The sequence below is a fragment of the Salvelinus alpinus genome, chromosome 31, assembly GCF_045679555.1.
Source record: "Salvelinus alpinus chromosome 31, SLU_Salpinus.1, whole genome shotgun sequence".
Taxonomy (NCBI): Eukaryota; Metazoa; Chordata; class Actinopteri; order Salmoniformes; family Salmonidae; genus Salvelinus; species Salvelinus alpinus.
Window position 1 is genome coordinate 14,832,866 of NC_092116.1, and position 13,592 is coordinate 14,846,457.

The 13,592-nt window shown below is 43.3% G+C and overlaps 1 protein-coding gene across 1 annotated transcript; it reads right to left on the minus strand.

Annotated features, from left to right (window-relative positions):
* Window positions 1-8,000: 8,000 nt before the first annotated feature.
* Window positions 8,001-10,271, minus strand: LOC139561727 (uncharacterized). The gene is made up of 6 exons (XM_071378992.1): window positions 10,169-10,271; window positions 9,669-10,034; window positions 9,145-9,495; window positions 8,899-9,030; window positions 8,642-8,688; window positions 8,001-8,486 (listed from the first exon to the last, which is right to left on the minus strand). Exons 1-6 carry the CDS (start codon window positions 10,209-10,211, stop codon window positions 8,370-8,372), a joined length of 1,056 nt encoding a protein of 351 aa, XP_071235093.1. The 5' UTR covers window positions 10,212-10,271; the 3' UTR covers window positions 8,001-8,369.
* Window positions 10,272-13,592: the final 3,321 nt, after the last annotated feature.

Here is a 13,592-nt window from a genome sequence, read left to right on the forward strand (position 1 = left end):
TATAGCGAGAATAGGAGAGGGCCTAGAACAGAGCCCTGGGGGACACCAGTGGTGAGAGCACGTGGTGCGGAGACAGATTCTCGCCACGCCACCTGGTAGGAGCGACCTGTCAGGTAGGACGCAATCCAAGCGTGGGCCGCGCCGGAGATGCCCAACTCGGAGAGGGTGGAGAGGAGGATCTGATGGTTCACAGTATCAAAGGCAGCCGATAGGTCTAGAAGGATGAGAGCAGAGGAGAGAGAGTTAGCTTTAGCAGTGCGGAGCGCCTCCGCGACACAGAGAAGAGCAGTCTCAGTTGAATGACTAGTCTTGAAACCTGACTGATTTGGATCAAGAAGGTCATTCTGAGAGAGATAGCAGGAGAGCTGGCCAAGGACGGCACGTTCAAGAGTTTTGGAGAGAAAAGAAAGAAGGGATACTGGTCTGTAGTTGTTGACATCGGAGGGATCGAGTGTAGGTTTTTTCAGAAGGGGTGCAACTCTCGCTCTCTTGAAGGCGGAAGGGACGTAGCCAGCGGTCAAGGATGAGTTGATGAGCGAGGTGAGGTAAGGGAGAAGGTCTCCGGAAATGGTCTGGAGAAGAGAGGAGGGGATAGGGTCAAGCGGGCAGGTTGTTGGGCGGCCGGCCGTCACAAGACGCGAGATTTCATCTGGAGAGAGAGGGGAGAAAGAGGTCAAAGCACAGGGTAGGGCAGTGTGAGCAGAACCAGCGGTGTCGTTTGACTTTGCAAACGAGGATCGGATGTCGTCGACCTTCTTTTCAAAATGGTTGACGAAGTCATCCGCAGAGAGGGAGGAGGGGGGAGGAGGGGGAGGAGGATTCAGGAGGGAGGAGAAGGTGGCAAAGAGCTTCCTAGGGTTAGAGGCAGATGCTTGGAATTTAGAGTGGTAGAAAGTGGCTTTAGCAGCAGAGACTGAAGAGGAGAATGTAGAGAGGAGGGAGTGAAAGGATGCCAGGTCCGCAGGGAGGCGAGTTTTCCTCCATTTCCGCTCGGCTGCCCGGAGCCCTGTTCTGTGAGCTCGCAATGAGTCGTCGAGCCACGGAGCAGGAGGGGAGGACCGAGCCGGCCTGGAGGATAGGGGACATAGAGAGTTGAAGGATGCAGAAAGGGAGGAGAGGAGGGTTGAGGAGGCAGAATCAGGAGATAGGTTGGAGAAGGTTTGAGCAGAGGGAAGAGATGATAGGATGGAAGAGGAGAGAGTAGCGGGGGAGAGAGAGCGAAGGTTGGGACGGCGCGATACAATCCGAGTAGGGGCAGTGTGGGAAGTGTTGGATGAGAGCGAGAGGGAAAAGGATACAAGGTAGTGGTCGGAGACTTGGAGGGGAGTTGCAATGAGATTAGTGGAAGAACAGCATCTAGTAAAGATGAGGTCAAGCGTATTGCCTGCCTTGTGAGTAGGGGGGGAAGGTGAGAGGGTGAGGTCAAAAGAGGAGAGGAGTGGAAAGAAGGAGGCAGAGAGGAATGAGTCAAAGGTAGACGTGGGGAGGTTAAAGTCACCCAGAACTGTGAGAGGTGAGCCATCCTCAGGAAAGGAACTTATCAAGGCGTCAAGCTCATTGATGAACTCTCCAAGGGAACCTGGGGGGCTATAAATGATAAGGATGTTAAGCTTGAAAGGGCTGGTAACTGTGACAGCATGGAATTCAAAGGAGGCGATAGACAGATGGGTCAGGGGAGAAAGAGAGAATGTCCACTTGGGAGAGATGAGGATCCCAGTGCCACCACCCCGCTGACCAGAAGCTCTCGGGGTGTGCGAGAACACGTGGGCAGACGAGGAGAGAGCAGTAGGAGTAGCAGTGTTATCTGTGGTAATCCATGTTTCCGTCAGTGCCAAGAAGTCGAGGGACTGGAGGGAAGCATAGGCTGAGATGAACTCTGCCTTGTTGGCCGCAGATCGGCAGTTCCAGAGGCTGCCGGAGACCTGGAACTCCACGTGGGTCGTGCGCGCTGGGACCACCAGGTTAGAGTGGCGGCGGCCACGCGGTGTGAAGCGTTTGTATGGTCTGTGCAGAGAGGAGAGAAGAGGGATAGACAGACACATAGTTGACAGGCTACAGAAGAGGCTACGCTAATGCAAAGGAGATTGGAATGACAAGTGGACTACACGTCTCGAATGTTCAGAAAGTTAAGCTTACGTTGCAAAAAATCTTATTGACTAAAATGATACAGTGCTGCTGGCTGGTGAAGTAGGCTAGCTAGCAGTGGCTGCGTTGTTGACTTAGTTTGAAAGTGTAGCTGGCTAGGTAGCCTCGGTAACTGGCTAGGTAACCTTGACAATTACTCTAAACTACACAATTATCTTGGATACAAAGACAGCAAAGACAACTATGTAGCTAGCTAACACTACTCTAATCAAGTCGTTCCGTTGTAATGTAATAGTTTCTACAGTGCTGCTATTCGGTAGACGGTAGACGTTGGCTAGCTGGCTAGCTGCTGGCCAGCTAGCAGTGTTGCCTACGTTAGAAGGACGAAAATAGCTGGCTAGCTAACCTCGGTAATTACGATAATTACTCTAAGCTACACAATTATCTTGGATACAAGACAGCAAAGACAACTATGTAGCTAGCTAACACTACACTAATCAAGTCGTTCCGTTGTAATGTAATAGTTTCTACAGTGCTGCTATTCGGTAGACGGTAGACGTTGGCTAGCTGGCTAGCTGCTAGCAGCTAGCAGTGTTGACTACGTTGACTACGTTAGGACGAAAATAGCTGGCTAGCTCGGTAATTACGATAATTACTCTAAACTACACAATTATCTTTGATACAAAGACGGCTATGTAGCTAGCTAAGATTAGACCGTTGTACTGTAATGAAATGTAATACTACCTGCGGAGCGAAATGCGAAATGTGACCACTCGCTCCAAACCGGAAGTCGGTAGTATGTTTCTCCACCACAGCATATACTGTACACCCTGCATTTTTGGCTCTTGGCTTTCATCTGAGGCCTCCAACATGAAATATTATTATTAGTTGTGGCAATAATATGGTCTATTAATTTCAGATCTTTGTTGATTACCAATGTCCTTTTAAATATGTCATGGATACATTTTTGCCCGTTTTTTACATGTCAGCCCATATACTCTAACCTCAGTAGTGCCACAGCACTTTGCATGCCCCTTATAAGTGTATTACATCTCTGTAATACTTTGTCTTTGTAATACATGTCTTTCTTTGATACAAGTGTACCTTAAGTATTCTAAAGAAAATAAATATTATTTTGTCCAGCTGGTAATTCAACAGTTACAATACTCCAGATTTCCCATATGAGGTATGTTGTGTCTAGAACATGTCTTGTCATGTACAGTATAAAGGTGAAGGGGGGTAGAGCAGAGTGCGTATGGGAAAACACCAGCTTAATGAAACAAGTCTATTGTATGTCAGTCTCATTCCTTCTATATCCTTCACAGAAACATGCACTGACTGATGTGTAACACCCGAGAGTGCATGTCTGATTGGACACCAGTCAACCAGTCAACCAGCCAACCAATACATGACACACTTCATCTAGTCTGTTTCACTCTCTGTTTAGTGTTTTAAAATTTGATTTGATTCTCATAGATAGCAATCTATCAGAATGAGGATCCTCCTCTATTGGTCTCCTTCTGACAGAACATCCTGCAGTAGTCTTATAAGGATTGTCTGATTGTGAATATACTGAAAGTTCTCAGACGACATCATCATAAACTGTCCCCTCCCCCCTTGTCCATAGATCTAGAATAGATGGTGTCACACATGAGACTGTTAACTCAGAGAGTTCAAATAGGGTTAATCAGCAGTTCTCTGTGGTTTGTAACTGAAATCAGATAACTAATACTGTATATATATCAGTGTCACTTTATAAAGAACAAATTTGTTGTGGCTGCAAGCGGTCTGGGGCAAAGATTGTGTAAAAAATTGTGAGATGTAAAGATTGTGAGAACAACAGTGACACCACATAGACATCCTGCTTAAAACCACATAAAGACACAGAGACACAGAGAGCAGGTAGGAGTGTCCTGTCTGCGCAAAGCCAGCAGGCCCACCTGACCAAAGCGTAGATACGACCTTGTTTTGTGCTAACAGAAGACCGCAGAGTTCCTCTGAACTTGTGTGGGGGTGTGAGTGACATGCTATCAACACTACTAAAAGAGGACAACACATTACAGAGGAGAGATGACTTGAATAAATAGGTTGTTTCCCATACTTATTCAACTACTCCCTGGAACTCAATACAAAACTACAGACAAACATGAGTCATTATAAAGATCACTCTGCTTCCTATTTTATTTTGAGTAATTGTGACTCCTTGTTACTAAACTTATAATTCATTAGCTGATGTTAGAAAAAAACTCAACGGACGCTATGAAAGCTTAACCAAGTTTATTCTTCCCAGAGGATCAATACAGCTGCATTAGACAAGCACATTTTCACACAAGCACTAGTATTTATCCCTTCCTCCTAGGCTGAGTCTCCTCCTACACATTTGTACAAACATTGTATATTTTACTGCTAGGCAGGACACTAAGTTATTTCTCCCTTAACGTGACCTGACCTGATCTCGACCTGACCTTCATCACTAATCCATGGCTCTCTCCCCTTATCAATGCCTGCCAAATGTGATTGCTTCCCTGCACTCAATATTTCAGTAGGATACCTGATATAATGTAAACGTTATACATTACCCTCTCTCCCTCAGTGACATGAAGAAGTATATTTCATATTCCTAGAACCCAACAGTAGTAATAATCTAGTGATGATGACTACCTAGGCTGTTTGATGCATGTGACTCTATGACACTGAAAAGGGGTTTATAACATGTTATAGATGTGTAATAAGAATGTAATAACTATATCACCCATGTTATAGAGTCTAACATATATTGTCTTTGTTGGGCATTTGCATTTGTTTGACAGCTATTTCGACTATGCACATGAACCATCACAGGAAAGCAAGTTTTCAAAGATACTTCATCAAATTAGTGAACAATTTTAACCTTTTTAACAACTTCTTAAAGTTGCTGCGACTCTACTGGTAAAGCAGTGACAGGGACTTGTATATGCACTGCTGCTCCCTATTGAAAGATAAATGAATTGCAGTCCTGCAAGGTGGACTTATATATTCACATTCTGTCAATAGTTAACATTTTATATTTGAGTAATATAGCAGATGCTTTTATTCAGAACGACTTACAGAAGCAATTAGGGTTAACTGCCTTGCTCGAGGGCACATCAACAGATGTTTTCACATATTTGGCTCAGTAACTGGCCCAAAGCTTAACACACTTAACCGCAAGGTTATGTGAAGTTCTGTTAAAACTGCTCAGTCACAATGTGCACATTGTCATATTTGAAACCAGTCTCTCAACAATATAAAACATGCTTATATTTTATTTAACCAGGCAAGTCATTTAAGAACAAATTCTTATTTACAATGACAGCCTACCCCAGCCAAACCCAGACAGTGCTGGACCAAATGTGCACCACCATATGGGACTCCCAATCACTGCCGGATGTGATGCAGCCTGGATTCAAACCAGATACTGCAGTGATGCCTCTCGCACTGAGATGCAGTGTCTTAGACCACTGTGCCACCCGGAAGCCCCAGATAAGATATTTATTTTTATTTCAGTCTTGTCTTAGGGGCCGATTCCGACCCAACTTAAGCTCGGGTATATGGAACATAATTCCCTTTTTATGCACCTTTCTCTCGAACCGTATTCTGACCTTGAACTTAAGCTTGAGAAAAGCATGCTATTAGTTTTGGGTGGAGTTCAAAGAAATTAAGGTGTGTCTACAGACACGCCGTATTCTGACCTCATAATTTCACCAACTTTATGCACAATGAAAAGTTTAAGAAGGTCTAGCAACCTATCAGTTCCAAGTGGAACAACATCTACTTTTTTTTCTGATAGAAATACAATTTCCCATGCACTGTAATTTACATATTGATAAGAGTATTTAAAGAGCTAGATAAATTAGTAATATTTTTGGATAAGGGGATTGTAAATATACATTACAATTGTTTTATATCTATTTTACCTTTTGATCGCTTGAGACAAATATGAAACCAGTCACATATCACCTTTTCCACAGTGAAGTTTATGAAATGCTGGACTTATAACTTGCAAATATGAAATGTCAAGTTATAGGCTTCTGTAGTCATGTGCAAATGACAGTATAGCGCCAAACTTACCGAGTTGTTTCATGATTTCTAGAGTGTTTTAATTAGATGCCCAAATTGTTCCCTGTATTTTTTACAATTTGTATCGTGTTACACCAACATACATTTATAACTGTCACTTTAATGTCAGTTTCCTTACTTTTTGCATCATTCCATTACATCGTTAGTTTACCTTTCTTTCCTCTGTCACGTTCGTGTGGTTGTTCCTGAGGATCACAAGAATCTGTCACGTTCGTGTGGTTGTTCCTGAGGATCGCTAGCAATAGTGGATCATATTAGGCTAATGTATGACAAGTTTGGAAATAGTCTGGAACATTTAACCTATTTGAATCATTATGGAACACAGACTACGTGTAGCAGTTTAGACCTGGAGCCTGGCGACGACTGGACCGCTGTCATCACAGTTCCATGATAAGTGAGGATTATTAGGGTAGATTTATAGGACTACTGGTCAACCCCTATTGTACACTTCTCTCACCTTCCAATATTTCATGGATTGAACAAATGAACATTGTAACGGTTATCGTCATAATCTTCCTCCTCCTCGGACGAGCTGAGGCGAGACGGATCGGACCAATACGCAGAGTGGGTAGTGCTCATGATAATTTATTAAATCGAGACTGAACACTAACATGAAACAAAATAACAAAATGAATACAACCGACAACAGTCCCGTGTGGCACGAATACAAACACGGAAACAAACACCCACAAAACACACGTGAAACCCAGGCTGCCTAAGTATGATTCTCAATCAGGGACAACGATTGACAGCTGCCTCTGATTGAGAATCATACCAGGCCGAACACAAAAATCCCAACATAGAAAATCAACCATAGACAAACCCACCCAACTCACGCCCTGACCAACTAAAATAAATACCAGACAAAAGAAAACAGGTCAGGAACGTGACAAACATGGCAACTTTCAGGATGAATCAAACTACTGTATTTTGATTCACCAATATATTTAGAGTGTAAAGGCTCTCCAAACCAGTTTTATTTTATTAATGAATACTTTCCTAACCTTAAATAATATACAAGATCAGATAAAAATTTTATCTACCAAGTGGTGCTGAAAAGGAGACAAATATGTGTGTATTTACATGGCTATCTTAAATCCCTAATATTCTGAACCATTTCCTCTCTATATTTTAGTGAGTCTGGCGAGATATTCAAATTAAAGGTACACCAAATTTAGGGATAGCTGTAAACAAATGTACTTAAAACCTGATTGAATGAAAACTCCATGAGAAATTCAGCTGGCCAGTAAGTAGGAGGGTTTTCAGCGGTTACATTTTATTTATTCAACAAACACAAGGGATCTGCAAAGCCCGTTACACACCTGCATAGGTAAGTCTGAATACCAACTACTGGGAAGTACGTAAGAAAGGGATGTGTTGGAGAGGTGTGTATTTCCTGAAATGGGCCCTCAGTGACACGGGTGTGTTGTGGTTACAATGCACTGAGGTGTGTGTAGAGAGCGTGTGATGAGGACTGACGGTCATTGCTTGGGGTTAGAGATGAGTTTATATGAGTGGAAAATCTATTTAGGGTATTCAGAACACCACAGAGAGATGTGATATAGGATACAGCTAAACAGGAGAGATGACTGAAGGGGTTAGTCAATAGAATGGACTCTATGCATGCATATATGCACATATTGTCATCAGGATGAGCTAATGTTACATTGAGCATAAACCTCAATCTACTCTGATGTTGTTGCCCAAAATCAGTTGTGGGGTTATTGTTCTTCCCTGCAAACCTACCAGTGAAACTGTTGTAGAAATTTAAGAGCAAGGGAAAAATCAGAGAGAAAATCACACAATACCTCTGTATGACAGCAGTTTAGTACTTTATTTAATATGCACAACATTACCAATGTAAAAAGGAATTTGACAGAATACAAGCCATTGTAACACACTTCACTGATATATAAAGCTGTATACAGTGAGAAACACATACAAGCAGTTCAAGTTAATAAAGTGTTTTCTTGTAAGACACTTACAATGACAACTTCACTGATATATTAAGCTTTATGCAGTGGGAAACACATAACATCAATGCAAGTTATTAAAGTCTACATTTCAGTCCATGTTTTCTTGTAAGACACTTACAATGGAAACTTCACTGATATTAAGCTTTATGAAGTGGGAAACACATAACATCAATGCAAGTTATTAAAGTCTACGTTTCAGTCCATGTTTTGTCATCTCACACCAGAGTAAACAGTGTCTCTCTCCATGGCGCTCCTCTGTCTCCCGGTCTTCACTTTCTTGTGGACGACGTTCAGAGCGGCGTAATGGAGTGTGTCAACATCTTGATCCTGAGAGGAATAACACAAATAAAATCCAAATATTTGGTATTAGACTAAAACATTAATGGCGAAGCAAAAAACTAAACGTGTACATTTTCATATTTTGATTAAGTAAAAAAAAACATTGATTCAGCAACAGCTCAACAAATGCCAGGTGTGTGTACCTGGTTATGACTGGGGACCTCTGGAGTACTTGGCTGAGGGGGCGTCCCTTTTAATCAAACATTATCATCATCATCATCAACAAAAACAACATCATCATCAATAACATCATCATCATCGTTATCATCAACATCAATGACATCCGCCTCAACATCATCATCATCATCAAACAATAAATTAGTAAAGTTTTATGATCAAAAACATGTCATGTTTCCTGTACCAACAGTTTCAGCATATTGTGCACATTGATAACACTTACCTCTGCACTGTTCACATTCTCCCCTGCTGATCTTATACATAACGCAACCAAGGACAATGACGAGGATGACACACAGACCCATCGCTACACCCAGACAGTACACCAAGAGAACCTGGTCCTCCTTACAACCATCTGTGGAATTACAGACAGTGATAGAGGAGATTCAGGACATTTTGCTCCACCAGTCATTGAGTTTATTCACAGCACCATGAAAGAATATCAGAACATATCAGAATTATCACTTACGGACAACATCCAGCTTGGTCCCATTCCCAAACAGTATCTCCCCACATGAGGCCACAGCACAGTAGTAAGTCCCAGCATCAGAAAGGCTGAGGTTCCTCTTGCGGAGGTTGTAGACACAGCTCTGTGTAAGAGACCCAGCCTCAGGGCTCTTCTCACACTGATCACTCCTGTCTCCATGGGTGTAAATTATTCCTGGACGGGATTCTCCTGAGCCATGTCTGAACCAATAGACACTGTGTTCTCCTGCACATGTCTCCGTGTGTATTGTACAGTTCAGAGTCACAGAGTCTCCTGGCTGGATTGATTCAGACACAGGCTGCTGAAGTATAGTCATATTTCTGGAGTCTGATCCTGACAAGAAGGCCAATAAACCAATTTCATCTCTCTAGAATATCCCCGTGGCAAGTGTTGTAACTCAATATTTATTCAATAAAGATCTCATCTGAGAATACATCATATTTACACTGTATATCTGTAAATTCAGATTTACAAAAAGTAAAAAATAATAATGACTTTCTCTTTACCTTTTATGATGAGAATGACTCCTTTTCCAAATTCCAAATTGTTTCCATAAGAACTTCCACAGTAGTATGTGCCTGAATCAGAGAGTTCCACGTCTGCGATCATTAGATTATTTTTCCCTTGGCCACCTTCCACTGAGAAGCGAGGGTTATTCTTAAACTCCTGGTAAAATGTTGCATTCTTGTCCAACTTATAGATGGTCGAGATGAGCTGAGGAATATTTTCAAAAGTTTGCTTGTACCAGGAGAACATTACTCCCACGTCGCCTTTGTTGAAGCAGAGCAAAACCACTGTGTCTCCAACGTTGGCTGACATGAGACCATTCTTCTGACTGATGGATGAGGACTCAGTCCCAGCTACCCCATGAACTAGAGAACAAGAAAATATGTTAGCTGTTACATACCTCAATTACAACTTTGGATTCTCAAAGTGTCTGTAGAACAATAATGGGATACCTTGTGTCTCCAAATTAAGAAATATAAAATGTATAAGATTGACTTACCCATCTCTATGAGAAGTGGAAATATCAGACACAATGCCATCATCTTTAAAGTTGTCAGCTCTTCACAACTTGGGTCTTGAGTGGAAAGAGTCCACCCATGTAGACAACACTTCAACAATGGAGTTACAGGTGATTGGTCGGACTGGACCGCATAATTTTTGTTAACGCCTCACTCAGGCGTGACTGTGGTCTTTATGTGTATTTTTTACAGTTCAGAGTCCCAGAATTGTCCTAGATGTAGAGTCTCATAAATTAGATATGTACAAATTGAGCACTGATTTCTGAAGCAAGGTTTCCCTCAATCTTTATCACTGCAGCTACTGTTGTCGAAGAGACTCAAATTTGTGACCTGGTTTCTAACATGCATGCTATGACACTGTCATCCACTAGGGCTTCTATCAGTCACTTCACCTCACTAAATAAAAAAATAAAAAACATGACAAACACGGCAAATACAATACAGTAGTTTTATTTTTGTGATCTCCCCTTCAGGATTTACACTCAAAGGACAAGATAGTTTGAATACCCTCCTATGACATTGTTATTGAATAGGTCCATGGTTCTAGTCATCTAACATCACACTGAAAATCAGGGTTTGTGTTTGATTGAGCATACTGTATTGATCTCTACGTCAAATTACCTAATACAAAACTCATTGTGTTTTTTCACAGATTTCAGTTGACTTGGTATAGATATGCTGCCTCATTAAAATAGTTGGTTAATTGTAGCTAAAATTGTCAACTGGAAGAGTAACTAGTATAGCCTACAGCATGAGTGAGCTAAGAGTTCTGAGACATCTGGCTGAAAACCACAGAAATAGAAAAAGAGCGAGAGAAGGGTCATGCGTGCAATAGGCCAGCAGGCCCTAACAACGGGTAGACATATCCTCATCTTGTTTTCATCACAGACCACAGAGTACCTGGAAATAGGTTCCTGTGTGTGTAAGGGGGTGTTAGTAGCATGAGAATAGAAAACACTTTTCAACACTACAACCTAAAGATGCCTGAGTATGGCCTAAATAATTGATTATTGTTGAACGCTTTATTCATCTAGTCACATTCATCTTCTTTCATGTTGCTTCAATGTCTTCTCGACCTGTTTTTCTTGTTACTCAGATTCAGAGCTACCAGTGGAGGCTACTCAGAAGAGGAAGGAAAATACATCCTCCTTAGTCAATTTCATAAACATAAAAATGTTAAAACATTTAAAAAGTATAATTTTTATATAAAACTATACTAAATATAATCACATCACCAAGTAATTGATTAAAACACACTATTTTGCAATGAAGGTCTACCGTAGCCTCAACAGCACTCTGTAGGGTAGCAACATGGTGTAGACGTAGGACAGCTAGCTTCCGTCCTCCTCTGGGTACATTGACTTCAATACAAAACCTAGGAGGCTCATGGTTCTCACCCCCTTCAATAGACTTACACAGTAACTGACAACTCCCGGAGGACTCTTCCAACCTATCAGAGCTCTTGCAGCATGAACTGACATGTTGTCAACCCGATCAAAGGATCAGAGAATGAATCTAGTACTGAAAGCATAAGCTACAGCTAGCTAGCACTGCAGTGCATAAAATGTTTTGAGTAGTTGATTCAAAGAGAGAGAAAGACAATGGTTTAACAGTTTTGAACAAATACATTTATTCCAAAATGAAGGAGAAGCAAGAGAGAGATAGATTTGTCCTTTTTTTTCACTTTCAGTTTCACTTACTTAGCTAGCAAATGCAGCTAGCTAGTTTAGCCTACTCAAACACACTGCTCAAACAGAGGTATGGTATGTTAGCTAGCTGGCTATGACTATCCAAAACAACACTGGATCTCTTCCAAGTCAAGGTAAGCTTTTGGTTTTACTAATGTATTGCCACCGGGGCCCGCTGGTGTACGTGCTATACTGCTTACTGTCTGCACACTGTAGCTTTACTGCATGATTGTAGCAGGTTTACAAACACTTTAGTTCTATTAGCTATGTTGACTATGATGTTAATTTAGCTAATATGGTGACAACGATGTATGCTGTGTGTGGCGGTTATGATATGGTTTGGCTTGGACAGGTTTTTTCGCCTGTCACATACAGCTGATGTGTTGTGCATTGAAGTCCACAAGTGAAGGAAAAATGTGAGACGAGGAGAGCGCATAGATGCTATGAAACTGAACTGTTTTTACGCCTGACCAGGGGTGTTGTAACGGCAGCCTTCCTCCTCTTCACGGGAAGAGAGGGTGTAACAGGGATCGGACCAACACGCAGCGTAGCCAGTGCTCAACATGTTTAATAAAACGAAACAGTGAACACTTACAATGATATAAAATAACAAAATGTGGCAAACCGATACAGCCCTATCTGGTGCAGAGAAAACACAAAGACAGGAAACAACCACCCACAAACCCCAACACAAAACAAGCCACTTATATATGATTCCCAATCAGAGACAACACAAAACACCTGCCTCTGATTGAGAACCATATTAGGCCAAACATAGAAACAGACAAACTAGACACACAACATAGAATGCCCACCCAGCTCACGTCCTGACCAACACTAAAACAAGCAAAACACACAAGAACTATGGTCAGAACGTGACAGTACCCCCCTCCTGAGGTGCGGACTCCGAACGCACCCCCTAAAACTCTAGGGGAGGGTCTGGGTGGGCATCTGTCCGCGGTGGCGGCTCCGGCGCTGGACGAGGACACCACTCCACCATTGTCTTTGTCCCCCTCCTTAGCGTCCTTTGAGTGGCGACCCTCGCCGCCGACCTTGGCCTAGGAACCCTCACAAAGGGCCCCATCAGACTGAGGAGACAGCTCCGAACCGAGAGGTAGCTTAGGACAGAGAGGTAGCTTAGGACAGAGAGGTAGCTCAGGACAGAGAGGTAGCTCAGGACAGAGAGGTAGCTCCGGACGAATGGCAGCTCCGGACTGAATGGCAGCTCCGGACTGAGTGGCAGCTCCGGACTGAGTGGCAGCTCATGACTGGAGGGCAGCTCATGACTGGAGGGCAGCTCATGACTGGAGGGCGGCTCATGACTGGAGGGCGGCTCATGACTGGAGGGCGGCTCATGACTGGAGGGCGGCTCATGACTGGAAGGCGGTCATGACTGGAAGGCGGCTCATGACTGGCGGGCGGCTCTGGCAGCTCCTGACTGGCTGGCGGCTTTGGCAGCTCCTGACTGGCGGCTCTGGCAGCTCCTGACTGGCTGGCGGCTCTGGCAGCTCCTGACTGGCTGGCGGCTCTGGCAGCTCCTGACTGGCTGGCGGCTCTGGCAGCCCCTGACTGGCTGGCGGCTCTGCGGGCTCCTGACTGACGGACGGCTCTAGTGGCTCCTGACTGACGGACGGCTCTAATGGCTCGGGACAGACGGGCGGCTCTGACGGCTCGGGACAAACGGGCGGCTCAGAAGGCGCTGGGCAGACGGATGGCT

Excerpts from the sequence above, each read along its gene's own strand:
- LOC139561727 (XM_071378992.1), bottom strand. The coding sequence starts at position 10,211 with ATGATGGCATTGTGTCTGATATTTCCACTTCTCATAGAGATGG. Across the intron at positions 9,496-9,668 it reads AGTCATTCTCATCATAAAAG|GATCAGACTCCAGAAATATG; the intron begins GTAAAGAGAAAG and ends CCTTCTTGTCAG. Across the intron at positions 8,689-8,898 it reads AGAATGTGAACAGTGCAGAG|GGACGCCCCCTCAGCCAAGT; the intron begins GTAAGTGTTATC and ends TTTGATTAAAAG.